The 26,955-nt window shown below is 52.1% G+C and overlaps 11 protein-coding genes across 11 annotated transcripts; 5 read left to right on the top strand and 6 right to left on the bottom strand.

Annotated features, from left to right (window-relative positions):
* Window positions 1-126: 126 nt before the first annotated feature.
* On the top strand, window positions 127-2,762 carry BDV14DRAFT_46835 (uncharacterized protein). Its single transcript, XM_073776843.1, has 2 exons — window positions 127-470; window positions 534-2,762. Exons 1-2 carry the CDS (start codon window positions 417-419, stop codon window positions 2,622-2,624), a joined length of 2,145 nt encoding a protein of 714 aa, XP_073629247.1. The 5' UTR covers window positions 127-416; the 3' UTR covers window positions 2,625-2,762.
* Window position 2,763: 1 nt separating this feature from the next.
* erg12 (mevalonate kinase) lies at window positions 2,764-4,854 on the bottom strand. Its single transcript, XM_073776842.1, has one exon. It carries the CDS (start codon window positions 4,703-4,705, stop codon window positions 3,155-3,157), a length of 1,551 nt encoding a protein of 516 aa, XP_073629246.1. The 5' UTR covers window positions 4,706-4,854; the 3' UTR covers window positions 2,764-3,154.
* A 1,520-nt stretch (window positions 4,855-6,374) lies between these two features.
* Window positions 6,375-7,934, top strand: BDV14DRAFT_171373 (uncharacterized protein). Its single transcript, XM_073768383.1, has 4 exons — window positions 6,375-6,440; window positions 6,527-6,606; window positions 6,664-7,601; window positions 7,674-7,934. The coding sequence occupies exons 1-3, from the start codon at window positions 6,419-6,421 to the stop codon at window positions 7,315-7,317; spliced, it is 756 nt and encodes a 251-aa protein (XP_073629245.1). The 5' UTR covers window positions 6,375-6,418; the 3' UTR covers window positions 7,318-7,601; window positions 7,674-7,934.
* On the bottom strand, window positions 7,343-9,536 carry BDV14DRAFT_208284 (amino acid permease/ SLC12A domain-containing protein). Its single transcript, XM_073775354.1, has 4 exons — window positions 9,082-9,536; window positions 8,685-9,018; window positions 7,675-8,603; window positions 7,343-7,602 (listed from the first exon to the last, which is right to left on the bottom strand). The coding sequence occupies exons 1-4, from the start codon at window positions 9,214-9,216 to the stop codon at window positions 7,369-7,371; spliced, it is 1,632 nt and encodes a 543-aa protein (XP_073629244.1). The 5' UTR covers window positions 9,217-9,536; the 3' UTR covers window positions 7,343-7,368.
* Window positions 9,537-9,578: 42 nt separating this feature from the next.
* On the top strand, window positions 9,579-11,160 carry BDV14DRAFT_46812 (NAD(P)/FAD-dependent oxidoreductase). Its single transcript, XM_073776841.1, has 3 exons — window positions 9,579-10,521; window positions 10,575-10,797; window positions 10,848-11,160. The coding sequence occupies exons 1-3, from the start codon at window positions 9,756-9,758 to the stop codon at window positions 11,131-11,133; spliced, it is 1,275 nt and encodes a 424-aa protein (XP_073629243.1). The 5' UTR covers window positions 9,579-9,755; the 3' UTR covers window positions 11,134-11,160.
* Window positions 11,161-13,447: 2,287 nt separating this feature from the next.
* Window positions 13,448-17,162, bottom strand: cym1 (pitrilysin family metalloprotease cym1). The gene is made up of 2 exons (XM_073776840.1): window positions 16,596-17,162; window positions 13,448-16,534 (listed from the first exon to the last, which is right to left on the bottom strand). Exons 1-2 carry the CDS (start codon window positions 16,958-16,960, stop codon window positions 13,747-13,749), a joined length of 3,153 nt encoding a protein of 1,050 aa, XP_073629242.1. The 5' UTR covers window positions 16,961-17,162; the 3' UTR covers window positions 13,448-13,746.
* A 140-nt stretch (window positions 17,163-17,302) lies between these two features.
* BDV14DRAFT_171366 (taxilin) lies at window positions 17,303-19,782 on the top strand. The gene is made up of 5 exons (XM_073768382.1): window positions 17,303-17,896; window positions 17,986-18,260; window positions 18,329-18,477; window positions 18,532-18,775; window positions 18,834-19,782. Exons 1-5 carry the CDS (start codon window positions 17,758-17,760, stop codon window positions 19,326-19,328), a joined length of 1,302 nt encoding a protein of 433 aa, XP_073629241.1. The 5' UTR covers window positions 17,303-17,757; the 3' UTR covers window positions 19,329-19,782.
* On the bottom strand, window positions 19,580-21,135 carry BDV14DRAFT_46793 (NAD(P)H-dependent flavin oxidoreductase). Its single transcript, XM_073776839.1, has 2 exons — window positions 20,949-21,135; window positions 19,580-20,891 (listed from the first exon to the last, which is right to left on the bottom strand). The coding sequence occupies exon 2, from the start codon at window positions 20,869-20,871 to the stop codon at window positions 19,831-19,833; it is 1,041 nt and encodes a 346-aa protein (XP_073629240.1). The 5' UTR covers window positions 20,872-20,891; window positions 20,949-21,135; the 3' UTR covers window positions 19,580-19,830.
* A 356-nt stretch (window positions 21,136-21,491) lies between these two features.
* Window positions 21,492-22,493, bottom strand: BDV14DRAFT_171363 (uncharacterized protein). The gene is made up of 2 exons (XM_073768381.1): window positions 21,738-22,493; window positions 21,492-21,676 (listed from the first exon to the last, which is right to left on the bottom strand). Exons 1-2 carry the CDS (start codon window positions 22,154-22,156, stop codon window positions 21,544-21,546), a joined length of 552 nt encoding a protein of 183 aa, XP_073629239.1. The 5' UTR covers window positions 22,157-22,493; the 3' UTR covers window positions 21,492-21,543.
* Window positions 22,494-22,666: 173 nt separating this feature from the next.
* BDV14DRAFT_171361 (DNA-directed DNA polymerase delta subunit POL31) lies at window positions 22,667-24,703 on the top strand. Its single transcript, XM_073768380.1, has 5 exons — window positions 22,667-22,819; window positions 22,880-23,063; window positions 23,132-23,263; window positions 23,309-24,257; window positions 24,324-24,703. Exons 1-5 carry the CDS (start codon window positions 22,767-22,769, stop codon window positions 24,623-24,625), a joined length of 1,620 nt encoding a protein of 539 aa, XP_073629238.1. The 5' UTR covers window positions 22,667-22,766; the 3' UTR covers window positions 24,626-24,703.
* Window positions 24,704-26,925, bottom strand: BDV14DRAFT_171356 (uncharacterized protein). The gene is made up of 2 exons (XM_073768379.1): window positions 25,631-26,925; window positions 24,704-25,577 (listed from the first exon to the last, which is right to left on the bottom strand). Exons 1-2 carry the CDS (start codon window positions 26,699-26,701, stop codon window positions 25,257-25,259), a joined length of 1,392 nt encoding a protein of 463 aa, XP_073629237.1. The 5' UTR covers window positions 26,702-26,925; the 3' UTR covers window positions 24,704-25,256.
* Window positions 26,926-26,955: the final 30 nt, after the last annotated feature.

Below are 26,955 nucleotides of genomic sequence, written 5' to 3'. Positions count from 1 at the left end.
AGTATCGGGGATAGTGAATATTTGCTGGATATAGATTTTGTCAGGTGGTTGATCCCGTGACCTGCCGTCGTCCTGAATAACATCATTTCATTTCTTTAACTTCCCCTCACCGGTTCTCCAACTGCGATTCTCGACCACCACCTTGGCAGTCGCTATCAGCCTTATCTCGTTGATATCATTTATCTGACAGCTGGTGACCCCGCAGGCCGCGGACTCCAAGAGCTGCTTACTTTTCCGAGTGTTCCCCGTGCCAATCACGGCTGCTGTTGCCTATCTCTACAGCCACCCATTGGAGGTCTTTCTCCTCAGCCCGATCTTCTCCTCTTTCTCCTCTTCCTTTTCCTTCTCGTGGCCATGCCTTCCTCTTCTTCTCCTATCTTCATTCCCCATTTGGCAGCTGCTTCCCTTCGATAACGATGCGTCGAGTCAAGAAATCCCGGAATGGTTGTGCGCGATGCAAGAGCAAACGGGTTCGTCCTTGAACCTTACCTGACTAGGCCGAACTAGAACAGGCCGCTAATCTATTCTGATAGGTGAAATGCGGGGAAGAAAAACCTCACTGTAGTCGCTGCACTCGTCTGGGCGTAAAATGCCCCGGATACGTTCAAGCGCTGCGCTGGGTCACAAACCAAGCTTCAGAAGATGGTGGCCTAGAGCCAACCACAGACAACGACCCTATCCAATATGGGACCCCTATCGAGAGATCGCCTAGGAAGTCAAGCCAATCATCTCGTCACCAAACAGATGTGGATTTGGAGAACTATCTCAATCTGCAACCTCAGTCTGCGCTAGGTCCGCATGATAGCAACCTGCCTGATCCAGACGGCCTAGTGGACGATAACACCAATACACTGTGCGATGATCTATGGGACCTGCAGCAGCCAGGAACACTACCAGAAGTAGCAGATCTCTGCCCACAAACGCCGCCGGAGATGTCACCTGGTAATCAACCCCCTAATGCCGCTGGCATGGAGTTTGGCTCGCCGGCGAGTCTAGGTTCAGACCCTTGGGCTTTCTTCTCGCTGGCTGCTCCTGTGCTGCAAAATCAATCTCGCGGGTTCCCGGGCTTTGACCCGTCTTCGATTGTCCGACAGTACCCTCCACCGACTGGCTCACCTGTGCGACCGCCCCCTCGAGACTTTACTTCAATCCCGCAACCCTTAAACAACCCTTCCTGGACTCTCATTGAGTACTACTTCAAAGAAGTTGCTGCTCTGTTCTCCAGCTATGACAGTCAGATGAACCCGTTCCGCACGACGGTCTCCCGCCTATGGGGTTCCTCCCTAGCTATGTGCCGCACTATGCAGAGCATGGCTGCAGCTACCCTCGTCAATGACTTTCCCCAATTCGGGCCAATGGGCAAGAAAATGCGGAACGAGGCTATTGAGATTATCAGCAATGAGACGACCATGGACGACAAATCTCTTCTTGCTCTGCTGATGCTCGGCCAGACAGCTAGCTGGCATGACCCCAAAGATCTTGGAATTTCCTTCTTCAACCACCTCCGCCGACATCTGGACAGTGCGTCTCTCGCAAAGCCCAGTAATCCAGCAAACCGTGGCAATAACTACCAGTTCTTTGAAGAAGCTCTGGTATACTGGGAGATGCTCCTTTCCTTTGTCGCAGACGACGCAGCTGTTCTCCCAGCCCCGCCAACACCATCCAACACAGCCGAGTCCCTCGTCTTGCAGCGCGTTCCTCACCCATGGACCGGCATAGCGCGAGACACCCAATTCACCGTCCAAGAAGCCGGCCGTCTCGTCAGAGCAGAGCGCAAACGTATCCGGTCCCGCAGATTCACCTCCCAAGCAGATATCGCCGAGGCACAGGTCGCACTCGAAAAAGCCCGCGAGCTCGAAGAACGCCTCCTCGCCCTCGCCCACCCTACAGAAGCAGAAATCGTGTCAACAGGTGACGATGAAACACCCGTCTGGCACCTTCTCACCATGGCTGAAGTCTACCGCTGCACAGGGTTACTGCAGCTCTACCGCGCCTTTCCCGATCTCCTACAACGCCGGCTTCCCGTTCCACAACAGGATGCTTCTCCTCCTCAGCAGACTTCGTCTCAATCTCAACCTCAATCTCACCCTCACGACCCATTTAACTTCCCACCGAATAATACCTCCTCCACGCCCTGGCCAAACGACCCATCCTTCCCTCAAAACCTTCCTCAACACACATCATCACCATCATCATCAGACCAAACATACCACGACACGTGGCTCACAGAATTCGCTCTAACAACCCTCTCCCGCCTAAAGTCCATCCCGCTTGAATCTCGCACCCGCTGTCTTCAACCCCTCCTCCTCGTAGCATCAAGTTCCGAGCTCCGTCTCCCGCCTTCACCCTCACCAAACCCTGCCACACCATCGTTGCCTGCAAACGACGGTATCAACGAGTCAGGCCACGGCCCCTGTATATCCTCTCACGCGCTGGAAGTTTCGAGAACACGGCGGTTTATACTAGGTCGCCTTACGTCCTTTTTACATGTTCTTCCTCCGAAACCGATTAGTGTTTGTCTGGAACTTGTAAATGAGGTTTGGAAACGCATGGATGCCGGTGAGAGGGGGGTTTATTGGATGGATGTTATGATTGAGAAGGGGTGGGAGACTACGATGGGCTGAGTGGCTGAGTGAGATTTTTATGTGGAGGTTATGACTTGTATGACTATGATATATTATACCTATCTTTCTGGCGGAACCGGTATACAGCTGGAGGTTACTGCCAAATGAGACGTGACACTATACATATATTGTTCTAGACTACGAACAAAAGCCTTGAATATGCAATATATGGTATTATTTCGAGTAGTACTATGACAGGATGTAATACTAGGTAGTAGTGCCGACAATAGAATCAGGCATCAGGCTTTTTTGAAGTGTCCCATCATACATGCAATATAACCCACACAAGAACTTCCAGAACCGACAACCCCACTTCCAAATGCAAAAACAGGTGTCACTAAAATCAGATAAAATATGAGGAGGGAAATTTAAAGACGAAGAGGAGTATGCAGGCACGCTGCCAGGAGGCTATAAACTATACACGGAGAAGGTAGGCATTAAATGATATGGGCGGAAACGGTGGGTCGAAAAGAGGGGATAGGAAGAGAAACATAGCAAGAAACATCGTAAGGTCAGCGAGGGATGAAGTGTCAGGCAACGGCTCGCTTCCAGAACTTCCAACCTTCACGCTTCTCCTGGACACCACCGACACCGACAAGTTGCTCGATACCCTCTGTGCCACTAGCGTTCTCGAACTTTTGCTGGTCGATCTCCTCGCCGCCTTCTTCATCAGAGCCATTGCGGAGGACGGCTGGCCAAAGTACACCAACTCCGTGGCCGCCAAGAGTGGTCTCGTAGATGCCAAAGTTCTCATCGTCGAGCTGGGCCTTGAGGCTTTGTAGAGAGTCGTCCTTGATGTCTGGTCGAAGCAGGGTCATTGCGCAGCCACCACCACCAGCACCGGTCAGTTTCGTCCAGCCAATGTCGGCATAGTCCACGAGTTCGCGAATTCGTTCTAATCGGGGATGTGATACGCCGAGAGAAACGAGCAATCCGTGGTTGATACCGGTCAGCTTTCCGAGCTCTTGAAGCGTGTTCTCGGACAGGCCTTCGGATGTGGAGGAGCGAATGACTTGCTCGGCAGAAGTTGTAACCATGTCAATGGCGTCGAGGATGGATTCAGTGACAATCGGCCACTCTTTCCTCAGCTTGCCCACCTTTGCGACTTCAACAGCAGTAGAACGAGCTTGGCGTGTGTCGACGAGGAGCAATGGAAGCTCGGGGAAGGTGGGGAGCGAGACAACAGACGGCGGCTTCGCATAATCCCCACGTCTGAAGATCACGGCCTTTCCGCCTGCGGATACCGTGTTGTCTACACCACTGGGGTTTCCGTGAATGCACATTTCACCGACGAACGCCCAGCGATTGACGCGCTCAATCTGTACCTCTGCCTCATCCGGAGGCTGATCGGGATGAGGACCGGAAAGTGTTCGGATCTGGAGAAGTAATGCAGCGCTCATGCACACACAAACACTGGCACTACTTCCTAGACCCGCACCGATTGGAATTGTAGACCGAAGGGTGTAAATGGCGCCAGGGCTCTGTGGAGAGCCGAGTGAAAGGAAGAGGTATAGGAATGCGCTAGCGGATGCCTTGTGAATCTTGCGAACCTCCTCTGGGGCATCTGGCGATATATCCTCAACATGAGGCTGAATTGAGTCATAGAGCTCGGTATCAAGGGCCGTAACGAGATCATAGTAGTACTTCTTCTTTGACGGGTGGTGGAAGAGATCCCAAGGCAGTGTATCAATGTTCCAGGTATGCTTGAGGTTCGTATCGCGGAAGTTGAGTGTGATTGTGCGCTGCGACTTGCTGAGGGTGGTAACGAGGAGGTATGAGCGTAGGGATATGGCCGCAGCCATGGCGGCCTTGCCGTGGACGACCGCATGTTCACCGTAAACAATGACCTTGCCCGGGGCCGACACCATAAAGGCGGGGGCCAGAGGTGACGATTGTTTTCGCTGCATTGGTATTCGCTTGGGTACCGAATTGGTCGCAGATTGTGTGTTGAAGCTCCTTGAGCTGACAGAGGTGGAGGGAGAAGGGGAGGTTGAAGCGTCGGAGCTCTCGTGGTCGTCGGCGAATGTTACGGGCGCTGACGGTCGTTGGGAACGCGGGCGCTCGGGCAGAAGGGTGGTCATTGTTGTACACTGGGCGTCGAGGGCTCAGCTGGAAAAAGGGAAGAGGAGAAGAGTCTGGGGTAGTACGGAGGTGCGAGGGGTGGGAGTCGAGTGGCTTGCGCAGGGAGATAGGGGTCGTAGGTATTAATGCGATCGGGGAGAGTGCGCGGCCAGCTGACGGTGAGGCGGGTAGGGGGGGGTGAGAGGAGCGCAAGGCAGCAGACAAGAAGAGCCCGAGACCGAGAGGAAGTCACAGACGAGGCCGTTGGAGCCAGACCAGGAGAAGTTGAGATGCGGCGCAGGAGAAACCCAGAGATCAATGGAGAGATCATCAGTTGGTGCTGTATTTTTGGTATCTGGGGTCACTTTGGTGTATTTTACAGCCTCTCCGCCAATGGCAGTCTTCCAATATCGGGTTAGTCAGGAATTAGGGGGTAAGGGCATGCTGCCAGGCACCATTGTCGCTGTTACCCTTTAAGCTACTTTGGTGCTAGTGGCAGAGAGTGTTCAATGTTCTGGAATCAACCCGCGAAGTCGTTGTCACCGGAGTCGCCAATTAGTCCGAGCGTGCTGACTGCATGAACTTCCTGTATACTACAGTACACTACCCTACCATCTCAGTTTTCATCACAATCACCAGATGTCTTCTCAACATGGGCCATGCTGCCTCGGACTCCGGCAGCTTGGATATCCTCCAAGACACCAACTGATCAGCCCAAGAAATAATAACCTCCGAGCTAATGCACCGTTGATCGACTGCTTCCCCACGCTAAGCGGCATACCGCGCTGTGGCTGAAGTAAATCAAGTAGAGATGTGCATTCCATATGCAAGTCTCCAGTAAAATATGAGGAGGATCCTTGCAGATTCCATCATCTGTGTTTTCTTTCCAGGTCAAAAACAGTGCTATACATCCAGTAAAGCTCATAGGGCGGCCCCTAGCACCTCCCTTCCTTCGCTATATGCAGCCTCAGCTGACGAATGCCAATAATAGAATCCTTCTTCCAGACACCCTGCTTCCATACTCAATCGAGGCCAGAGGTTATACAGTGACATCCGTCCTCCACAGCTCAACTATATTACCAGTGTCATGCGGAAGCACTTGCAGCAGAGGGGAACTGGATGCGGGGTATCCCAATCTGAGAGCAGGGAGCATACCCCAGACCGAAGGTGGAGGTAACCCGCCCTTTAGGATCTAGAGGGGCAATATTGTGGGATAAAAATGTGGACGTGGGGGAGAAACTTAGGTGGATAAGATCATGAGGCTCTGTAGAGCACAGGTTTAATTCGAGAACGGAGCCAGCCGAGAACCTGAACCCTTACTCTGTATAGTATCCGCAGGCCAAGCTTTGCCGCGACAAACAAACGTGTCTAGATCTACAGAGTCTGCAAAGTCGCAGGTTAGGTGGGGTGAACATATAGTTGCTCCTTCCCGCCTTCGCGCGTTCCCAAGGGATCGGGGTCGTACCTTCCAGATATATAACACTCCTCCAGTAAATCTAGGAAGGCGCGATGGACACCGTGCACCTTCCCTTTTCACCCAGGGAATTAGATCGCCCCCTCCTCATTAAGAAGTAAACATTACTCTATCTCAAGGCAGGTGCAACCAAGTATTTCCACCACTGCGGGATGCCGAATGCCAAGACCACAAGTCCACGAAAAGATCGGGTTCTCCCACTACATAGTCTACACTTCTCATCTACATCACAGCAAACACATAGACTATAGACATCAAAATGCGTCTAAACGCAACAACAGGTACACCCTTCTTCCTTCCTCCATTACAAACCACTTCCCACTTCCCACTTCCCACTTGAGCCCCACTAATACTCCCAAACAACCAGCCCTCTCAACCCCTCGCACCCTCCTAGTCCCCTACAGCGCATGGCATGTCCCGCGCTACCACGAGTGGATGAAAGATGAGGTACCAATTACCTTCCCTACAGTTGCCCTTCCCCCTCTCTAATCTAAGTATATGCAGGAAATCCAACAAGCAACAGCCTCCGAACCACTAAGCCTAGAAGAGGAATATGCAATGCAGCGCTCCTGGCGCGAGGACGCGGATAAACTTACGTTTATTGTGTGCCGGCCTATCACGAATAGTGAGGGGGGTGGAAAGAGGTTGAAAGATGAACATGATGCGCCGCCAAACATGATTGGGGATATTAATCTCTTTTTACGGGTTGAAGAGGATGATGAGGATGAAAAGGCTCAACCACAGATCATAGGCGAGATCGAACTCATGATTGCTGAGAAGAAGCATCAGGGGAGGGGATTTGGAAAGAGTGCACTGCTGACGTTTTTGCGGTATATTCTTGAGCGTGAGGGGGAGGTGTTGGGGGAGTATGTGGCTGGTGATGCAGAGGCTAAACGGGTGTTCGCTGGATCTTCGACCACGGAAGGAAGATTGAAGTTCTCTGCGCTAAGTGTCAAGATCGGACAAGCCAATGAGCGGAGTCTAAAGCTTTTTGAAGGGCTAGGATTCAAGAAAATTGGCGATAGTTCGAATTACTTTGGGGAGTGGGAGTTGCGTGTGCAGGGCTCTGACCTAGAATCCTATTTGGTCATTGTCAAGGGGAAGGTAGAAGGATATACGGAGGTCAAATATGAGAGGACACAACAAGGTCTCCTCTGAACCCCGCATCCATTCCTGCATATAAAGATTTATGATAGAAACTGCATGAGACTACCACAACTGCACAAACGAAACAAACTTCCTCCAAGCCGGCATAGCAGCATACTCATCCAACTCCTTAACCTCCTCCACCCCCAACGGCCTCCTCCCCGTCTGCAAATCAACCGTAGCCGGATCCCGAATTTTAGTCCGGTAGATAAGTTTATACGCCACCGCACTGAAAACAATCAATATCGTCCCGAACATATACTGGAAAAAGTAATATGCCGTTGGCGTATCCGAGCCCTGCAAGAAACAACGTTAGTAAGCAACAAACCATGCCCAGGCTGAAAAGGTAGAGGGAAGTGATAAACATACGATAGGATAAAGCGCCAAATAAAACGAAGTCCCAATATAAAACCCACAACAGACCACCAACCACCCCGGCGGAACAGGCCAAATAGAGCACTTCCAAGCATAAACCTCACCAAAAAGCCCATCCCCCTGCGCCCTCAGCGCAGCGCGGAACCTAAAGCTCGTAATCCCAATAACGAGCCACACCATAAAGTACCCTGTGCTCGCAATCTGAGACAACCAGTTGAAAACGGTTATTCCCTCGCCGCTGAGGTTGATGTATGTGAGCGTTATGCATAGGATAGCTGTTATACCGAGTGATATGCGCGGCCGGCCGCGACTGTCGACCTTGCTTACCCACGCGGGAATGAGGCCCTGGTGAGCCATGGATTGGAGGATGCGCGAGGCGATGAAGAACGATTCAGCTGCTATTGCGGCCACAGCAAAAATGATAGCCACATTTAAGAAGTCCGGGAGTCCCGGTATACCCGCTTGATTAATCGCAATAACGAAAGGCGAAGACGCGACACCGCTACTCCCCAACAGATTCTCATTATCGGGACTGATGAGAATTCCAATGAGCGCCACTGAAATAAGGTAGAACACAGACACACGAATCGGAATCAGGAAGACGGCGTGTGCGACTGAGAGCCGCGGGGACTTGGATTCGCCCGCTAGAAAGCCCGTGAATGTATTATCGCCTATTGCGAGAATTGCAAGAAGCACGCTGTTTCCGAATCCCTTGAAGCCGTGCAGGAAGGCCTGACCGTCTTGCCAGTTTTCGCCATGGTGGACTGTTCCTTCGGGACCGGCGCCGAAGACAAGTGCCACGCCGACGATGATGAAGATTATAAGCACGAGGATTTTCAGGATTGCGGTGAAGTACTCGAACCAGCCGAAGACGACGTTGGGGAGACTGAATATGATGAACATCAACACTAGAAATATCGTCACTGTACCGTAACATATCCCGTTAGTATTAGTGCCACCAATTCAACCACAGACGAAATCATGAAAAAGAGATAAAAACATACACCAAACCCCCTCATGCACCCTCTCCCGAGCCCAATAATTCACGATGACCGAAAAAAACGTCGCCTCGGACGCAATAATCGCCGTCCAACCAATCCACATCGAAAAGCCCGCAGCAAACGCAAGAGCCGGATCAACGAAGCGGTCGGCATAATCGATAAAGTTCCCCGAGGTCGGAAACGCAATTGTCATTTCGGAGACTGTGTTCAGGACGGCCCAGACGCAGGAGCAGACTACTGCGAAACCAAGGAAGAGAGAGCCTGGTCCGCCGTCGCGCAGGTTCGAGCCTGTTGAGATGAAGAGGCCGGCGCCGATTTGGCCGCCTAGGGAGATTACCTAGGATTGTGAGTATGGGAATGGGAATTGGTAGGAAGGGGGTAGATGTAAAGGCAGACATACATGGATCTGTCTAGGTGTAAAAGTCCGATGGAAGCCCGTCTCATTCCGCACAGTCGTGACCTGCCCGATTTCGCTCTCTTCGTCAACGGGCGACGGACTGGCAATGCCAACTTTGGTGTCTTTCGCCTGCGACATGCTGAACACCAGTGGAACCCTATTGGAGATAAGTCACCGTTGAGTTAGGGCCACGGTCGGTACTCTTATATCTGTACGCTATCAACCCCAACAAACTATGATATCAAAGGATCAACCCTATCACCCCCAGATAAAGCCTCAGATAACGGCCTCGATACGCGCCAAGATAATGGAGAAAGGAGGGCAGGTCGATGCGCCGCTAAAGAATGTTACTCCAACTCGTCGTCGATCGAACTGTATATGGAAGGCCGGATATCTTCATCGGTGGAGAGCCCTATCACGGCGAGAGAGGAGTTGGGGTAGCTGGAGGTAACCACATTTCACATCCCTTACCGTTGGAGATCAAGCAGCCAGATCATCGTGGAGGATATGGTGGAGGCAGTTTAGCTATGGATACTGGATTAGACGGCGCATCGAGCTTCCCTGCAAGATCGTACCACCTGGTCGAATGTACATAAAAGGCCACGATAAGACTCTGCCTGGGTCAAGCTCTCTCATCAGTCACTTTCTCAGCTCTCCTCTGTCACATTAACACCAAAATGGCCCCGACCCTCGAAACTCCCATAATAATCATCGGAGGCGGCACCTTCGGCACATCAACAGCCTATCACCTCGCAGTCAAAGGCTACAAAAGCATCACAGTGCTCGACCGCTTCCCCGTGCCATCCTGCGAAGCCGCCGGAAACGACATCAACAAGATCGTACGAACCGAGTACCCCGAAGCCCTCTACACCAGACTTGCCCGAGACGCGCGCGACATCTGGAAGGACCCGAGTGGTCTATTTTCCGGTCTCTACAAGCAGACAGGATGGATCATCGGCGCTACAGAGCGGAGCGCACCATTTATCGAGGCGAGCGCAGTCAGCGCGAAGAAGCTTGGTGTTGAGCCACCGGAGCTTGTGAGCACGGAGGTAATACATAAGCGGTGGCCCGTTATGAAGGGTGGTTTTGAAGGGTGGAGGGCTTATTGGAGTGAGAATGCGGCGTGGGTTAATGCGCGCGAGGGGATTGTAAGGATGGCAAAGGAGGCGATGAAGATGGGGGTGAAGTATGTTTCTGGTGATGCTGGACATGCGAAGACGCTTCTTTATGATGAGACGGGGGCTTGTGTGGGTGTGAAGACTGCAGATGGGACGGCGTACTTTGCGGAGGAGATTATAATTGCTGCTGGTGCTGCGGCGGGGACGCTGCTTGACCTTGAAGGGCAGATTGTGGCTAAGGGGCATGCTGTTGGGCATATCCAGTTGACGAAGGAGGAGGTCGAGAAGTATAAGCATATGCCGATTTTGGATCATTTGGAGGGTGGTAAGTGTTTCGACCGTGTACAATTTGAAGTGATGCTAATAGCCGGTCAACAGGGATTCTCTTCCCACCTCAGGAAGACGGCATCATGAAGATTGGTGCAGTGCACTTTGTTACCAACTATGCAAAGTCAACGAAGGGCGTGTCGCTGCCCCGGTACCGGTCTGATAACCCTAGGGACGGTATTCCGGCCACGGTCGAGGCTCGCCTGCGAAAATGGATGGAGACGTGCGTTCCTGAGCTAGCTCATAGAGAGTGGTTTGAGACTCGAATCTGCTGGTATGTTATACCAAGTATCGCTATAGCTCAATCAAAGCTGACTTGGACAGGGACGGCGACATGGCCGACTATCACTTCCTTATTACACCGCACCCACGCCACAAGAACCTCAAGTTGGCCATCGGAGGCTCTGCACACGGATTCAAGTTCCTGCCTGTGCTGGGTAAATACATTGCTGAGATGATGGAGGGCACGCTAGACCCCGAGATCGCGAAGAAATGGAAGTGGAGGCCTGGTCTGGACGTTTCGGATTTCTCAACGAACCCGCATCCGTTCAAGCCAGAGGATTTGAATGACATGCCTGGGTGGCAAGAGCCGATTAAGAGCGTGCTGTAGACTTTAGCCGATGAATAGCCTAGATAATAGATATCAATTTAGTGTTATCATCCTTTATCGGGGTTTCCAACCGGACGGCAGAGCGAGATAAGCGCTGACTAGTGGCAGTAGTGCTTCTCCATGATAACCTCGGGACTCTTCTCCAATTCTCCTCTTCTCCAAGGTATACTGTCCATTATGGAGTCTTCGAAACCGAGTATCAGACGAACTCGCACTGGCTGCTGGAACTGCAAAAGTACGTTTTCCGGTCATGGCCTTGAGTGTTGATTTGTTCTGCTGTCGCTAACCCTAATGCCCTACAGAAAGACGCCGGAGATGTGACGGTAGGTATCCACTCTGCATGAGTAGTTCCAAATGCTCATATCTCTCTAGAGGTTAAACCATCCTGTGGCGGATGCCAAAAGCGAGGTTTGACGTGCAACTATGGTATCCGCTTACTGTGGGAGCATGAGGCAGAATCCATGGGCATCGCCTTTGGTAGAACGGCCAAAGACCGAGGCAAAACGCAGAGAAAGAGGACGTCGCATTTCTTACTTCCAGAAAAATCTCATAACATCCGGTATTGGCTGAACACAACCTCGGATGAGATTCGTTGTCTTTATGAAGAATCCGTCCATGGACGAGGACTGCTTCATGAACTAGAAATGACCCAAGTTATGGGCACTGCAGAGCGACCAGTTCACAGCCCTTTGATTCCTTTCTCTCTAGCAGACTGTCCGTCCCTTTTGGGATTTGATCGCTTTCTTTTTCATTATTGTATGTTTGCGGTCTGTTTCCATAGACTCGGAACTGGTTCATACTAACAAACACCAGTCAGCCACACTTGCACCATTCGAAAGTCGCTGGTTGATGGTGACAACCCGTGGAAGTCGGTCGTTCTCCCGCTTTGTTATCAGTCCGAAGGGCTCCTGCACATGGGCACAGCATGGGCGGCACATATCCTCCGGAACCAGTGCTTAGAACGAGACGTCGATCGCTACGACCAGCTGATCCTCACACACAAATGTCGCTCGCTCAGGTACCTTCGGAACATGGTCCCTCAATACGCTGGTGACGAAGCAATGTCTATAGCACAAACCAAAAGTGAACGAGACGCAGTGCTCCTTCTCGTAATGTTCCACTGTCTCTTGGAGATCGCAAGTGGAAGTGTCAAAGAGTGGACATATCATATGAGAGGCGCGCTCTGGATTATCAAGTTCTACACCAGTAGATATGACAGAGACGGGAACGCGTTCAGCCATGAAGTGCTGGAGCTGGTGTATAGCTTTTTCCTCGAGCGGGTGACGTTCTTCGGTACCAGTACGACCGGCGGCGAGGAAGGAAGGTATCAAGATCTACTTGGATGGTCAACCGAAGTTCCTGCAATATTTCCCTTTCTTACCGGACGTGATTGCATGAAGGTGGACCCTTGCATGGGGCTCTCCCCGGAACTCCTCGACATCATCTCTTCAATAAGCACTCTCTCTCGGGCGCTGCATACCCGCAATATAACCCTCGAGTTCATCAGTCTACAACACCGTCTCAAGCGCCTAGAGGCCTTTTCGGCGGGCAGAGAAGGAGACACAGATACGAGTGGGACATCCCTCCACGCACAAGCCTTCCAATCTGCAGCCTGGATCTACCTGCACCACGCTCTAGCCTCTCAACCCCATCACAGCCCCATCATTCAAGAAACTCACCTTCCAAAACTGCTCTCGACACTAGCCCAGATTCATCAATTGCACGGTCCTCTGCTGGCATTTCTGCCATACCCAATGTGGGCGCTGTTCATTGCCAGCTGCGTGGTACTAGAGGGAGATCGGGTCCAGATACTGGAATGGTTCGAGGCTCTCAACTGCAAGAAGCCAGTGAGCAATGTGCCTTCGACCCTGGCCGCCGTCAAAGCAATATGGAAGAGGAGGGACCTCGAGAGCGAGGAAAACTATAGTCGGAGCGGAGATGTGGGGATAGCGGCGTGCAAGCCGGTCTGGATGGCTGCAATTGAGGGACTGGGGTGGAAGATGCCTTTTACTTAGGTGCCTAGTGCTGACTTGAAGGATATCGAGGAATGTCGATTCCTGTTTCGGTAAAATAGGAAGGAACAACGTCACTCCGCCAGTTGATCGCACTTTCCTAAAGTTGCTGAGGGTGCGTCCAGAATAAGGAAGGCGCGACTGACGGAACAGGATATGCACAAAAGGAAAGAGCAAGCCGGGCGCACGCGCATACTATGCTAAGACTGTCCTCACGTTCTTAGTCCGCCCTGCGTAGGCTGAAAGAGATTCAGAGCGGGTCTGAAAAACGGAGGAAGGAAGTGTACCGCGAAGGCTCACATTCCGCTTCTATTGATCTTGCGCTTGTCCGACGGGGACGGGTGGCCCATCGTTCGACCATGGTGGAGGATGGATTGAAGACGGGACCGGGTTGTTCTTTTGAGCGCGGGCAACAAAAATGACTAGAAGACCAGAAGAAGATGATAAATGGTGTTTGGTATATGAGGTGAAGAGATGGGATATTGTACATGCAAATGTTGAAGTCTAATTTACAGGCTTTTCGTTAGAGCATTAGTAAGTGTAGAGGTACATGGCGGTATAGGAAGGTATGAAGGGCTAGAGAGGTATGGTGGCATGAAGCTTATGCTGAGGCAGCGGCATCTCCTGCTGGGATGTCGGAGGCACCCTCGGCGTCCATGGAAAGCTTGCGGACTTCCCAGCCGTCGGTTTCAGCCCAGTCCTTTTTCTCACCTAAGAGACAGATGGATCGTCGGGAGGCGTCGACCAAGAAAGTCTGCGCAGCCTCATTGACATCCTTCGCGGTGACGTCGAGAACCTGTTCTCTCCAGCGCTGATCCATCTCGTGGGTGATGCCGCTCATGAAGTACCTGGATCCTTCCTCGTCGACGCTGACAGGAGCATCGAGGCCTTGGAAGATACCCAGCTTAGCTTCGTTGATCTCACGGTCTGACCAGGCGCGGTCTCTGGCGAAGATTCCGCTGTTTTGGTAGACCTTGAGGGTGTTGGCGGGGTTAGGATCGCGGTAGCTAGTGAAAGCAAAGAAACCCTTGACCGGGCCGTTCGTTGCGCCTCCACCATAAGCTCCTCCCTTTTCTCTGATTTCAGGGTGAAGGTAGTTGTGAGTGAGAAGTTGGGAGAGAACGCTCAACGTAGCGCTGGAGGAGTTGGTGAATGGAACTGTGGGCACCGCCAGACCAGAGTAGTACACCTTGTAGGGCAGGTCATAGAAGGCCTTGGTCAGGGCTGAATCAAATCCCAGGCCAAGGGGTTGAGCTGCGGGAGACTGAATCTTGAGCAGTCCACCAATCCACTTTTGCAGAACAGACTCGTTTTGGCTGGAACTGCCCGGCTCGCATACGAAGCGGACGCGAAGACCAGATGTCTTGGACATCGCGAATGATTGAATGAGGCGAAGCTTCTCGATAAGCTCCGCAAGGCGTTCAGGAGAAGTTTCAGCATCCCGCAGAAGGTTTGCCGTAGCTTGCAGCTGGGACAAGCCCGAAGTCTGTTCCTGTGCCCAAAAGCTACGCGACAGACCGGCAGCTGCAGCGTTCAGAGCATAGCGGTGGCCCGTGCCAGCAACAGCATCCAACGCTCCATTGGTGGTCATTCGCAAAAGCTCTTGAATCATGGCGGGAGCGTGGGGGCTGGTGAAGTCGGTCTCCGTGACAAGGGCTGTCAGGATTTCGAACATCTCGGGAACGTTCTTGTCCACCGCGAAACCAGAAAATTGAAGACCTTCCTTGAATTTCCCAAGCTCCGTGGGCGACGAGGTGTTGAACGTCGAGCTTGAGACACCACCCGTCTTCAGCTTGATCAGATCTTCCCACTGCTCCATGGTCCTGGTCGGTGTTCCAAGGCGCATGATGCAATCGTTGAAGAGTGGCAGGAGCAGGCGAAGGTCATCAGGAAGGTCCTCGAAAGCATTGACGGCCTGGAAGTAGGTCAAGCCATTGGTGGGAGCTTCACGCCAGACGACATTAGTACCCTCAACCTTGGATTCGCGAACAGGCTTGTGCTCCTTCTGACGCGAGATATCTTCAACGCGCAGGGATGGGAGGCAGCTAAGGTCGGCATTTTGAGCGTTCTCCTGGACCTCAAGCAGTTGCAGTTCAGCCTTGCCAAGTTCAGCGACTGCTTTTTCGAGAGAGCCATATTGCTGAACAAACTCGTCGAGCTTCTTCTCTCTCCGCACTGCTTCATTATCATCCAACTCCTTGTTGTACGAAGGCGTACCAACCATCGTAAACGTAAGGCAGTTGTCATTTACAAGGTACTTCTGCAGAAGCGATTCAAGATAGCCTCCCTGTGCGTACCGAGACTTGAAGCCATCAATAACCTCGTTCCAAGCGAGCTCCTTCATCGGGTCTGAGCCGTTGAACCACGAGCCAAGAGTCTTCTGGATAACGCCCAAACCAAAGTTGGCTGTCTTGTGGCGGAGGGCGAGTTCCAGCTGGTGAAGGAAGCCTTGAACCTTTTCATCGTTGAAACCCTTGGCAAGGGACTCTTCAAAGACGCGCTGAATCTCCTCCTTTACACGAGGGGCTTGTTCCTCGCTCACGCCAGTCAGACCAATCGAGAAGATAGGCCGTCTCACTGAGGTATCGAGTCCAGTGTTCGGAGAGAACGAGGAGCCCAGGCCACTTTCAATCAATGCTTTATACATGGGCGAACCGTAACCATCCAACAGCAAAGACGAGAGGATACCAGCCGAGAAAGTTTCAACTATGTCGGTGGTATCGCCCATGTACCATGAAGTCGAGGTCTTGTACTGCTTGTCCTCGCTGGCGAACGTATCGATTGGCCCTGGGACAGTCACGTTCTTAGGACCCTGGAGATCAATGGGCATCTTAATTGCCGTATCGGCGTTTCCTTTGCTGAACCCGTCCAAGACACCGCCGACCTGCTTGAGGTGATCGGCCAGAGGCATGTCTCCGTAAGTCAAGATCTTTGCGTTGCTCGGGTTGTAGTTTTGCTTAGAAAAGTCGACCAATTGTTTATGCGTCAGATCCGTGATATATTGGGGATCACCTCCAGAGTTGTTGATCGCGGGGAAAATGCTTTCTTGGAACCTAATCCAATAGAGATAGTTCGAGTCTGACATGGATCCCTTCATTTCGTTGTACACAACACCTTTGAACAGGATGTCTTCCGGTTTGAGACCACCTTCCTTGTTCTGAATCGCCCGAGGGTCCTCCGGTCCGAGACGCCATCCTTCTTGTCGGAAATCCTCCTCTTTGAGGAGAGGGTGCATTGTAGCATCCAGGTAGACGGAAAGCAGGTTTTGGAAATCTTGCTGGTTAGTAGTGGCGAAAGGGTACATGGTGTGGTCGGATGAAGTGAAGGCATTCATGAAGTTGGAGAGGGAGCGCGGCAGCATCTTGAAGAAAGGATCACGGATGGGGAATCTATAGAAAATAGGAAGTCAGTATTGTTCTCTCTTAGCCGTTTTAAGTAAAAGATCCTTACTTTTCACTGCCGCATAGAGTAGTATGCTCCAAGATGTGCGGCACACCCGTAGCATCCGGAGGGTTCGTCTTGAACCCGATGCCAAAGACGTTGTTTCGGTCTTCCCTGGCGATGTGGAGGTAGTCGGCATGGGTCTTGACGTGCTTTAATCGCACAGCCGTAAGATGAAGCTCTGGAACATGTTTTTTCTCCTCAACTGTGAATCCATGAAGCTGGTCTCCGACCTCTGGTAAGCTTGAGGATACTGAAGCGAGCGTTCGCGTCTGGGACCACCGAGGTAATGAGGTAGCGGATTTCAGTAGCCGTCCGGATTGGCGCAATGCTGGGGCTTGATGCCTGCTTAATTGTAGGTATGAGCGGAGCATATTGTCGAGTGAACGGGTCGACCGGAGAGCATGCGTTCGAGCTATCCAAAAAGGTGGTTTTCGATGCCGCGGGTACAATGGCACCGGTCCAGCCGGGACCTAGGACTGGAGCGAGGGATTAGAGAGAGCTGCGCCGAGGCAAGGCGATCAATAGTGCTCCAATAGTTGCCTTTTGCGATTTGAGGAGATGAAAGGATGGTAGGAGATTAAGAAAGTTGAGTGTTGGCCATCGAGAGCAAGGACGATGACAAACGGCAATGCCAAGACAAAAGCCGAAACGAGTTTAGTGTTAGACCAGTCATCCCCTCTTGCGAATTGGATTCGATCTCTCTCCAACGAGTCCTCGACTGTCTCTGCTTTGATCATACTCGCCAGTTGGTCTCGACTCCGCCATACTCTCTACAATACCTGCCGCCGACCCCCGGAGTTTTTGTCGGCTGTGCAGAACTTGGTTGCCATAGGATCTGGGGTCCCGGTTGCTCCGAGTTCTGCGAGCCCAGCAAGTCCCTCAAGGTTTCTCCGCTCATTGCGAGTGTGGGATTCAAGAGCCTCCGTGGAGCACATTGCCTCTCAATAGTCGCCCAAAGGCCCATCGCTAACACAGTTCTGGTCTTTGGTTGACCTACCGACGTGGCTCTCTATCCGGTCACACATTACACTCCTGACCACTGCCACCCGTTCCGTCTTCGCATTTTTCTTCAAGTACCGACCACGCGACCTCCGCCGAACAACACCTCCGCCGGACAACTAACGACCTCCACGTCTCGACCCGATTCTACAAACTGGACTCGCCAATCATGTCGGCTACGACTATGTCTAAGAAGAACAAGGGGAAGAAGGTCGCTGACCCGAACGAGACGTCGAAACTTCTCGCCGCCAAGATTTCGCAGTTGGAACAGGATGCGGCGGGTGAGAAGGATCAAGAGCAAGAAATCGGTGCGTGGTCGATCTCCGGGTGCTAGATTGGACTATCCGGGTATTTCTGGTGTTCCGTGGCAATACTGGCTAACACTGTTGGGTTGTAGAGCGGGAGGTGAAGAAGGCGACTCGCGATTTGAACCAGCTATTGACCAATATTGAATCCCCGATGACCCGTCTCGAAACTGTCCACAAAAAGTACACCGAACTACTGGCCGATATGAAGAAGTTGGACCGTGACTATGCCAAGAGTAAGAAGCGCGCGGACCAGCTTCAGAAGGATCAGGACAAGGGCAAGTCGGAGTTGAACAAGACCGTTACTATGAAGGACAAGCTGGAGAAACTTTGCCGGGAGCTTACCAAGGAAAACAAGAAAGTCAAGGTTGGTTAACCTTGGATCCTTTTTTGCGACTCGAGACTTGCGGCTAATAACCCATTCACCGGAACCAGGACGAGAACAAGAAGTTAGAGGAGAACGAGAAAAAGGCCCGTGCGATAGTCAACGAGCGACTTGACTCTCTTTTGTACGACATTCAAGATGTAATGGCGGCAAAGGGCAATCCTCGAAGCGACAAAGTTGACATCGACCTTGACGAAGCGTAAGTGGCAACTCGGCTGTTTCCATCCCGGTCACTGTCTAACATGTGGTACAGTCTGCGAGCCAAGATCAAGACCATTGGTGAAAAGTTCGAGATGCGCGAGTTACACTACAAGTCGTTATTGCGCAGCAAGGACGCCGAAATCCAATGTCTTACCGCCAAGTACGAAGAGCAGCGGCGCGCAGCGGAGAACGAAGCTGCTCGCTGCCGCGCGCTGAGCTCTCAAGTCTCTACATTTTCGCACACTGAGTCCGAACTGCGAAGCCAGCTGAATATCTACGTGGAAAAGTTCAAACAGGTACGGCTTTTCTCAGGTCACCTTTTGATTGATTCTTGGTAGTAATAAAATGATTCAGGTCGAGGACACTCTCAACAATAGCAACGAGCTTTTCCTGACCTTCCGCAAAGAAATGGAGGAAATGTCCAAGAAAACCAAACGATTAGAGAAAGAAAACCTCACCCTCACCCGCAAGCACGACCAGACGAACAGAAACATATTGGAAATGGCCGAAGAACGCACAAGAAATCACGAAGAGCTCGATAAATGGCGCAAGAAGAGCCACCACCTCGAAGCGCTCTGCAGACGAATGCAAGCCCAGGGCCGCGGCCAGGGTCTCGCAGTCGATTTAGATGGCGACGACGAAGGAACAGAGAGCGAATACGAGGAAGATTACGAAGACGAAGAAGACGAAGAGGGCATCAGCGATGAAGAATACGAGGTCGATAGCGCCAACGGAGATCACCCTTTGCCGCCTCAGCAGCCAGAGAAACCTGTCTTTGGGCCTCCGCCACCCCCAAACCTCTTGGAGGCACGGGCGAACGGCAAGGCCGTGCTGAATGGATGCCATTAACGATTCCGACTTCTATGAGGCCGAGGGGTACATCCGCTTTACCTGCATTCGGAGGCTGGCAACAGATTAGGGAGAGGTGGTGTTATCATGGTACTGGTATATCCGGCAGTCTGTCTACTAGCTAGCTGTCATCGCTTGACCTGCCTCAATTTCGATTGAGCAGGGAGGGACCTTGACATCGCGCTGGGCCTGTTTTTGGATATCTAATTACATGTTGCATGCACTCTGTCAGAGTACATTTCTTCCTAGCAATGCTGTCTACCATCCATTGTTGTCACTCTCCGTGCTAGTTCCTCAATTGCAGGTGTGTTGCCCTCTCTTCTGCCTCATTGCACATATGCGATGCCATTTTGCATGATTCGAGTTTTGTTCATGTTGCAATGTACTTCTAGATGAAACAGCATCTAAGACACGTCTGAAACCATATAAATTTACTGAATATATACATCACATACCCCGTGTCCGTCGAACTGCGCTGTAATATCGATGAGGTAACCAGTAACTACAGTTTGCTCGCAGGCCCTGTAGCATAAGCAGCGCTCTTCTTTAAGACGTCCGCCGCCTGGGCAACCATCTCCTTTAGCACCTCCCCAGCGGGCTTAATCTCCTTGATTATCCCCGAAACATCACCCATCAAGAACGGAAGATCAAAGTCCCGATCGTTGTTGAAGTCGTGCTCCATCGGCACGATCCCCTGCGCTGTCAACCGCGCGATCTCCTCAGGCTTCTTCTCCCACTCTTTGATGTAGTCGTTTGGTAGCATCCGCAGCGGACGACCAGAGACAACAAGCGTGCGCTTCGTCTCGCCGTATTGCGCGCCGACAACAGCTTGCTTGTGCATCTTGCTTGCGCCGCTCTCGGTTGTAGCTAGGAATCGCGTTCCGACCCAGACTCCGGATGCGCCGAGCGTCAGGGCTGCTGCTAGACTGCGGCCGTCATTGATTCCTCCGGCAGCAACGACCAAAGGCGTCTCGCCTGTAAGCGGGCTCTTGTACTTCTGTACTGTATCGTAGACCGCGGGGATAAGGACGCTGAATGGGATGTCGCCTGTGTGTCCACCACCCTCGCCACCCTGCGCGCAAATAATGTCCACGCCAGCTTTCAGTGCCTTCTCCGCGTGCTTCGGTGCGCCAACCATGTTCATGATTAGAATACCCGCCTCATGTAGCCGCTTGATCACATGCGCCGGTGGTACACCAACAGCACAAACAAACAGCTTCGTCCCGTGCTGAATCACAACATCGATGAGCTGGTCGAGTTGGCCGTTGGTGTAATCGTGGTTCGTCTTGCGCGCATTGCCGCCGACTTGCGGAAGAGCCAAGTCTACACCGAAAGGAAGCGACTTGTCCTTAAGCAATGATTTCAGCTCCGTGAGCATCTCGTTCATTTGGTCCGGTGTGTAACCCAGTCCGCCGATAACGCCGAGTCCGCCGGCGTTGGAGACTGCGGCTGCGAGAGGCGCGCCGGAGGCTTTTGCCATGCCTGCGAGCAAAACGGGGCTTTGAATCCCGAGGAGAGAGGTCAGGGGTGTTGAGATGGACATTTTGGCGGTGGCCTGAGAGTCTGGGGAGTCGGTGTTAGTAGAAAAGACGGTCGGGGTATTTGGGGTGCGCTCCTTACCTTGATCGTGTTCAGTCCCCTGCAAGAATAAGTGTTGAAAGTGATCAGGTTGGTGTAGGAATTCTCAGCGAGAGATAAATAAGAAGGAAACCCCTTCAATTCCTTGGTTATCGGCTATTCGATAGCTCCTTCCCCTGCCATATGAACAATGAAAGGGAGACTGCAGCTCCAGCAGATGCGGGGAACCGGACCGAGGCTCATCCTGGGGATCTTCGGTCAATCACTCAACGCCTCACGTCGCGGCCTCTTTACTCCGGCCGGATTACGGTATGGTGCTTCTGGCAGAAAGTGTCATGTGCTGTGCATTATTATTCCTGGTGCTTGAGATATGCCACTTCTGTGGTTCAAGTTATGGTCGAAGGGGTTGAAGGTTGGAACTCGGAGTTTGGGGCTTGGGGTGGGTTCCCCCATCATGTTCATTCTCTAAGCACGTGATGATAAGTATATATAGTTGGCGAGTCAAAAGTCCATATTCGTCTTGGTAGTATATTCTCTTATTGACAATGGGTATGTGATCATAAAGATACAGTAAATGTTTCATGCCCTGAGCATATCCTCTCCATGCATAAAGTGCATAACATATGTTTGCCAGCGATCAGCAATGCAGCAGCAACACAAACGCCACAAAGCTCAAAAGCAACTGCGCTGAACTCTTACTCGCTGAAGCAGTCTCGGTCTTCATCATCATTGCATCCATTTCCGATACGGAGGGGATGTGTATGTGTGATCTAGGAAAAAGCAAGTTAGACTTTCTTCATCACGGCTTTGGCGGACTCGAGCTGAACATACGCGTCAAAGTCGCCTGAGTTCTCTGAGGTTCCCATTTGTTGCTTAAAGTCGTAACTCTCATCGTTATAATCTGTATTTTCAGTTCTTGAAGCATTTGTATTGGTCGATTGATCGGAGCTTTCTGACGCTGTCGTTGTTGAGGGTTCGTCTTGAGCAGGCAATGGCGAAGGTTGGTAGCCCACTGTTTCTGCCGGAGCAGCAGCGACAGACCCTGGTAGGCTGCGGACTAATGCCTTTTGGTGTAGCGCATCCAAGCTCATCGGTGACGCGACAACATATGCTGAAAGGCTCAGGACCAGAAGGCTGCGCAGAGTATGGGAAGTAGACGAGCAGACCTTCATCGTATAGATTGATAACGCTTCAAAGACTATCGGTTCAAATGTGCAAATTGACGGTTGATTGACAAGAGATTCGACCATCTTCGCAGGCACGACATCAGTATATGAGCAGGCCACGGTCGAAATTCTTCAACCCGCCACAGAGTATGTTGCTGATTGAGAATGGCAGCCACATGTATTTCCTGAGTGGATAATGGACTCAATCATTCCTAGTGAGGCATATTAAGACACGAGACCCCTTGGACATGCCAAGCAGCGTATGAGGACCGTCTGCCCTTTCATCTTTCTAGCAAGGTTTCAACTCATGGACTCGATATGTGGAATGTTGAGCGAGGCGTGACTCGCCGGGGCCCATCGAGGGGTAAGGTACGTGGAATGGCCTGGAGCCTAAGTCATGCTTGCTCGCTGAAAAGCAAATTTTCCACAGCTCTCAAAATGGAGCATTGTTTGCTTGGTAAGATCGAGATCTTGCGGTAGGTGTAGTAGTTGAGGTAGATGTAGATGGCAGGCGCAGGCCCAAAGCGGAAATGATGGCGGAACGCCAAAAGACGCGTCTCCCGCGTCAAGTCCGCTTTCTGTGTCCGCAACAACCACTCAACTTAGCAGTCCTTTCAACATCAACCACTTCATTCTGTTGGCCTTGGTACTGTGAATGATCGCCCTTTTGATGTTGATGCGAGTATAAAAAGCAATGGGTCACAATATGGTGGACTCTTCAGAGGAAGAGTTCTTGCGCGCTCCAAGGTTCGCTCCGCACCTTAAATTTGTCGTCTGCTTGAGGTACTAACTAGGTATCGCTTCTAGTACGCAAGAATACGAGCTTGTCAACCGCAATGCCTCCGTATACAACCCCTTAGATACATTCAAACTCCCGCCTGGAGGGGATAGGCAATACCAACAACAATATGGCGACATGTACTTTTTGCGACTCACGAAGCTCAAGCCAGCAGTCGACAAGGTTGCAGCGGAGGCATGGGAAGGATTCAATGTACGAGGATGCCCTACAACTCTGCGAAGTGCTTCAAGACATCTTGAAATTGACCATGAGGATGCTAGATTGCCGGAGAGCGAGCGCATCGCGTGGATCGTGTGCTGGACGTCCGACAGGGAGAGCCGTGTTGGGTTGCGGGTACAATTTACATGGAGATGCCGCTGAAGCCAAATATTTTGGACGACCTTACGAAAGATGTAGGACTCGCGTTCCTGTTTCCGATGCACTTCTGACAGCAGCAGAACTTCACGACAGCCCCTCCACCGCGAAAAACATACCAAGATCCCTCGCACCCCGAGTTGACAGAGATCATGCTTGAAGACGAGTCCGGAAGATTACGCTTGACTGGGAGCAAGCTTCGCTCAGTTCAATTAGCGACTGGTGCTATTATTGCCGTCCTTGGAATGGAGAACAAAGATGGAGATTTCGAGGCAATCGATATAAAGGTTCCTGACCTAGCTCGACAGCCAAAGCGGTGGGAGAGAGATAACGCGCCCAGCGATCCAAAAGGAGGAAAGATTGCATTGGTTAGCGGACTTGGGATAACCGGCACATCGAGTGACAGCCTCGCCCTTGAGCTTTTGACAGATTACCTACTCGGCTACACAGGGTCGTCAAAAGAAGATGGCCCTCCGCCTGAGGCTAGTGCGATTACCCGTCTCGTCATAGCGGGCAATTCACTCGGAGCAAACACCATTGAAGTGGCATCGGCCACGGACGGGGCAGCAGGAAAGAAGATTGCGCAAGCAAAGAAGTACGGATACGACGCATCTGCATACAACGCATCACCAATCACGCAGCTGGACTCTTTCCTCGCGGAACTTCTACCCAGCATACCCATCACCCTCATGCCAGGTGAAAGCGACCCAGCAAACTTCGCTCTCCCCCAACAACCGATCCACCGCGCCATGTTCCCCCGCGCCAGAGCTTACTGCGCTCCACCACCCGCGGGTGAGGGAAAGCCCGAGCCAGGCTGGTTCGACAGCGTGACGAACCCCTGGGAAGGAGACGTAGAAGGATGGCGGCTATGGGGAAGCAGCGGGCAAAACGTGGATGATGTCCTCCGGTACCTCGACTTTGCAGACGAAGACGGCAACGTCGATACAGAGGGCGACACCGAAGCCCGGATACGGGTTATGGAAGCTATGCTGAGGTGGCGATGCGGCGTCCCTACAGCTCCTGATACATTATGTACGTTTCGCCCATAATGTTTCCCCAACACACCCTTTGTAGGATCTGACGCTAACTGTTATATAGGGTCTTACCCCTTCCAAACCCACGACCCCTTCGTCATGCAATCCTGTCCGCACCTCTTCTTCGCCGGAAACCAGCCGCGCTTCCGCACTGCCATTGTAGAAGGCGATACGCCGTTGAAGCTCAACGGCGAGGACACGGACACAGAGATGGGCGGGACAGACGATCAATCCATCCCGATAGTCCGCCTCATCTCGATCCCGAAGTTCCGGGAAACGGGCGAACTTATCTTGGTTGATACCGAGACGCTGGAAGTGGAAGTCGTCCGGTTTGGGGCTTTTGCGGGCAAACAAGAAAAGCAATGATGTATGAAGATATGGGGAGATATATAGATAATGATATATCTCTATTCACGGCAATTGATGATGTGAATCGTCTTGATGACGGTCATGGTCGAAAAGCATCCCTACATAAGGTATCTATGTAGAGCTCTATTTCATGACGGGAAGGTGCGAGGCCCTAGTTGGGAAGGCGCAACTGTCACCGACCGAAGTTTGGGAAGGTGCGACCCTCCGGCGTGTGCTGAGGGAAGGTGCGACACTGCGATAGGAAGGCGTGACCAACTGGGTGCCCACAACCGATTAGAGAAGGTACGACGGTGCAGGCCTACAGAGTAGGTGCATTAGTACCTAGGTAAGTAATGTGTCTTCGTTACAAGATACGCAATCCATGAAATCATAATGGGAGCAAAAGCCCCCCAAGAACCTGAGGGTAATGGGTATAAAATTATCAAAATCGTCAATCGTAACCGTGGCCATGCCCATAACCATAACCGAGGGTACTATACAAAATAGGTAAGAGGGTAGGTAAGTAGGTTCGGTAGAGTGAAACATGGAGTAAAAGGTGGTATCATGAGAAGCGAAGAATAAGTTGTAGACCCTGGGTCGACCTGCAAGCCAGCGCTTTCGAAGTGAAGTAGGAAATGACTTAGAATGCCTAAGCCCGGGGATGACGAGGCTCATCGTCGTCTGGCTCGGGCGTTGGGTCGACGGGTGTGAGAGGAACTTCTGAGTCTCGGACTGGGTCTGTTGGGAAAGATGAGTGCTGAGATTCGAACTCGTGGATCGGAGGTGTGTCAGGTAGAGGTGGGAAAGGTTCTGTTCGTGAGTCAGACTCGGATGGTGGTTGCGCTGGTTCATCTCGTGGTGGTGCGGCATTAGTGCTGATGAGTGCAATATCTCCTTGGAGTTCTGGGACCGTCTTAGGGGACGGAGAACGGTGAACGTCCGCTGACGCAGCGGGAGATATAGTAGCGGTCTGGGCTTTGATTAGCTCGAATTATCCTCTTCTTCTGTTCTTACAAACCATACCTTGACATCCTCTACACTGATACCCCGGCTCAAAGCCAATTGCCGAGCAGCGAGCCGCTTCCGTACAATCTCCATCTCTTCTTCTCGAGCAGCTTCCTCGTCCTCTCTCTTCAGGTCCTCAATGGTAATTGGGGCCGCGTCCTGTGAAGAATCAACATAGGAGCTTGGTGTTGACCGCAATCGACTGCCTCGCTTCTTCTTTTGTTTCCTCTTCGAACTCTTCGATGATGTACTAAATGCCCCAGACGCAGACCGCATACTCTCAGGTTTGCCTCCCTCAGGATCGTCCGACTCCAGTCCAGTCATTCGGCGCGTCAAAGCCATGGCAAATTCGTCATCCAATGGTACTGCATCCTCTTCCTCATCACTCATGATAAGGTCACCCCTAGAGCTAAGCGAGTTTGCCGTTTCGCGAGAAGACTGCGTCGAGCTCCGATATCTCGCATTACCACTATTCCCAACCTCCACCCCCTCATCAGCCTCCTCAATAAGCGGGCTCTCCTCATGCACATGTCTTAACCCAGTCGGATGTTCCTGCAAATCCGCGGCAGAAGGCCTATACTTCAATCCTCGAGCCCCAAACCTCCAAGGAAACCGCTCGAGGAATCCCAAGAAAGACGAACTCGGAATAACAGTCGGGTCGTCGCGATCATCCGGTATAAGCAGGCCACTCTTCCGGCGACTCGCCCGCCTCGTCCCATAGCTCATCTTCCTAGGCCGTCTCGGCTGCTCTGCACTCCCCCGCGCAAGTCCGCTCCCCGCCAAAAGCCGATCAAGCTCGTCAGTGCCCCATCCTAATATCGTATCGTCAATCTCTTCATTGTCCCAGTCGTCGTAGAAGTCGAAGTTTGCGTAGCGCTGGCGCCGCCGGCGCCGGAGGTGGTCTTCGCGGGTGGGGAAGCATGGCGCTGTGCATGAAGAGACGCAGTTCCCGACTGCGGAGAAGCAGGGGAGGATGTAGTTGTGGGAGAAGGTGTAGATGCCTTCTTGGGCGGATTCGTTGGCGGATTCGAGGTTGTGTGAGATTTGGTTGATTGTTTGACGGACTCGGGGGTCGCGCGGTCGCATCATGGAGGTTTGCAGCCTTAGTAGGCTGTTGATAGGAAGCCGGACGGTCTAGCTCCTACCGCAGGTATGTTCCGGGCGGAAGTCGGAAAGTAGATTGATTGTTCCCTCATCCAGGAGGTCCCATGAGCGTTTATATCGCTGGCGCCGATTGAGTCGGATCTGGAGACTCAGAGTCAGGAGACCGATAAGAATTTGAACGCTGGGACGGTGAGACAGCGAAGGGAGCCTGAGGATTGAAGTTGCGGAATAGAACTGAA

The sequence above is a fragment of the Aspergillus stella-maris genome (assembly GCF_047715825.1).
Source record: "Aspergillus stella-maris strain CBS 113639 unplaced genomic scaffold BDV14scaffold_20, whole genome shotgun sequence".
Taxonomy (NCBI): domain Eukaryota; kingdom Fungi; phylum Ascomycota; class Eurotiomycetes; order Eurotiales; family Aspergillaceae; genus Aspergillus; species Aspergillus stella-maris.
The sequence above is the reverse complement of the archived record's forward strand: the minus strand, read 5'-3'. Positions and strand labels throughout refer to the sequence as shown.

Coding starts and splice junctions, on each gene's coding strand:
- BDV14DRAFT_46835 (XM_073776843.1), top strand. CDS start 417: ATGCGTCGAGTCAAGAAATCCCGGAATGGTTGTGCGCGATGCAAGAGC. Junction 471..533: donor CGCGATGCAAGAGCAAACGG/GTTCGTCCTTGA, acceptor CTATTCTGATAG/GTGAAATGCGGGGAAGAAAA.
- erg12 (XM_073776842.1), bottom strand. CDS start 4,705: ATGACCACCCTTCTGCCCGAGCGCCCGCGTTCCCAACGACCGTCAGCG.
- BDV14DRAFT_171373 (XM_073768383.1), top strand. CDS start 6,419: ATGCGTCTAAACGCAACAACAG. Junction 6,441..6,526: donor GCGTCTAAACGCAACAACAG/GTACACCCTTCT, acceptor CCAAACAACCAG/CCCTCTCAACCCCTCGCACC. Junction 6,607..6,663: donor ACGAGTGGATGAAAGATGAG/GTACCAATTACC, acceptor AAGTATATGCAG/GAAATCCAACAAGCAACAGC.
- BDV14DRAFT_208284 (XM_073775354.1), bottom strand. CDS start 9,216: ATGTCGCAGGCGAAAGACACCAAAGTTGGCATTGCCAGTCCGTCGCCC. Junction 9,019..9,081: donor TTACACCTAGACAGATCCAT/GTATGTCTGCCT, acceptor TCACAATCCTAG/GTAATCTCCCTAGGCGGCCA. Junction 7,603..7,674: donor ATTTGGCGCTTTATCCTATC/GTATGTTTATCA, acceptor TGTTTCTTGCAG/GGCTCGGATACGCCAACGGC.
- BDV14DRAFT_46812 (XM_073776841.1), top strand. CDS start 9,756: ATGGCCCCGACCCTCGAAACTCCCATAATAATCATCGGAGGCGGCACC. Junction 10,522..10,574: donor TTTGGATCATTTGGAGGGTG/GTAAGTGTTTCG, acceptor GCCGGTCAACAG/GGATTCTCTTCCCACCTCAG. Junction 10,798..10,847: donor TTTGAGACTCGAATCTGCTG/GTATGTTATACC, acceptor TGACTTGGACAG/GGACGGCGACATGGCCGACT.
- cym1 (XM_073776840.1), bottom strand. CDS start 16,960: ATGCTCCGCTCATACCTACAATTAAGCAGGCATCAAGCCCCAGCATTG. Junction 16,535..16,595: donor ACTCTATGCGGCAGTGAAAA/GTAAGGATCTTT, acceptor TATTTTCTATAG/ATTCCCCATCCGTGATCCTT.
- BDV14DRAFT_171366 (XM_073768382.1), top strand. CDS start 17,758: ATGTCGGCTACGACTATGTCTAAGAAGAACAAGGGGAAGAAGGTCGCT. Junction 17,897..17,985: donor GGATCAAGAGCAAGAAATCG/GTGCGTGGTCGA, acceptor GTTGGGTTGTAG/AGCGGGAGGTGAAGAAGGCG. Junction 18,261..18,328: donor AGGAAAACAAGAAAGTCAAG/GTTGGTTAACCT, acceptor CACCGGAACCAG/GACGAGAACAAGAAGTTAGA.
- BDV14DRAFT_46793 (XM_073776839.1), bottom strand. CDS start 20,871: ATGTCCATCTCAACACCCCTGACCTCTCTCCTCGGGATTCAAAGCCCC.
- BDV14DRAFT_171363 (XM_073768381.1), bottom strand. CDS start 22,156: ATGGTCGAATCTCTTGTCAATCAACCGTCAATTTGCACATTTGAACCG. Junction 21,677..21,737: donor AACTCAGGCGACTTTGACGC/GTATGTTCAGCT, acceptor GCTTTTTCCTAG/ATCACACATACACATCCCCT.
- BDV14DRAFT_171361 (XM_073768380.1), top strand. CDS start 22,767: ATGGGTCACAATATGGTGGACTCTTCAGAGGAAGAGTTCTTGCGCGCT. Junction 22,820..22,879: donor GAGTTCTTGCGCGCTCCAAG/GTTCGCTCCGCA, acceptor TATCGCTTCTAG/TACGCAAGAATACGAGCTTG. Junction 23,064..23,131: donor AGGCATGGGAAGGATTCAAT/GTACGAGGATGC, acceptor TGAGGATGCTAG/ATTGCCGGAGAGCGAGCGCA.
- BDV14DRAFT_171356 (XM_073768379.1), bottom strand. CDS start 26,701: ATGATGCGACCGCGCGACCCCCGAGTCCGTCAAACAATCAACCAAATC. Junction 25,578..25,630: donor TCAGTGTAGAGGATGTCAAG/GTATGGTTTGTA, acceptor ATCAAAGCCCAG/ACCGCTACTATATCTCCCGC.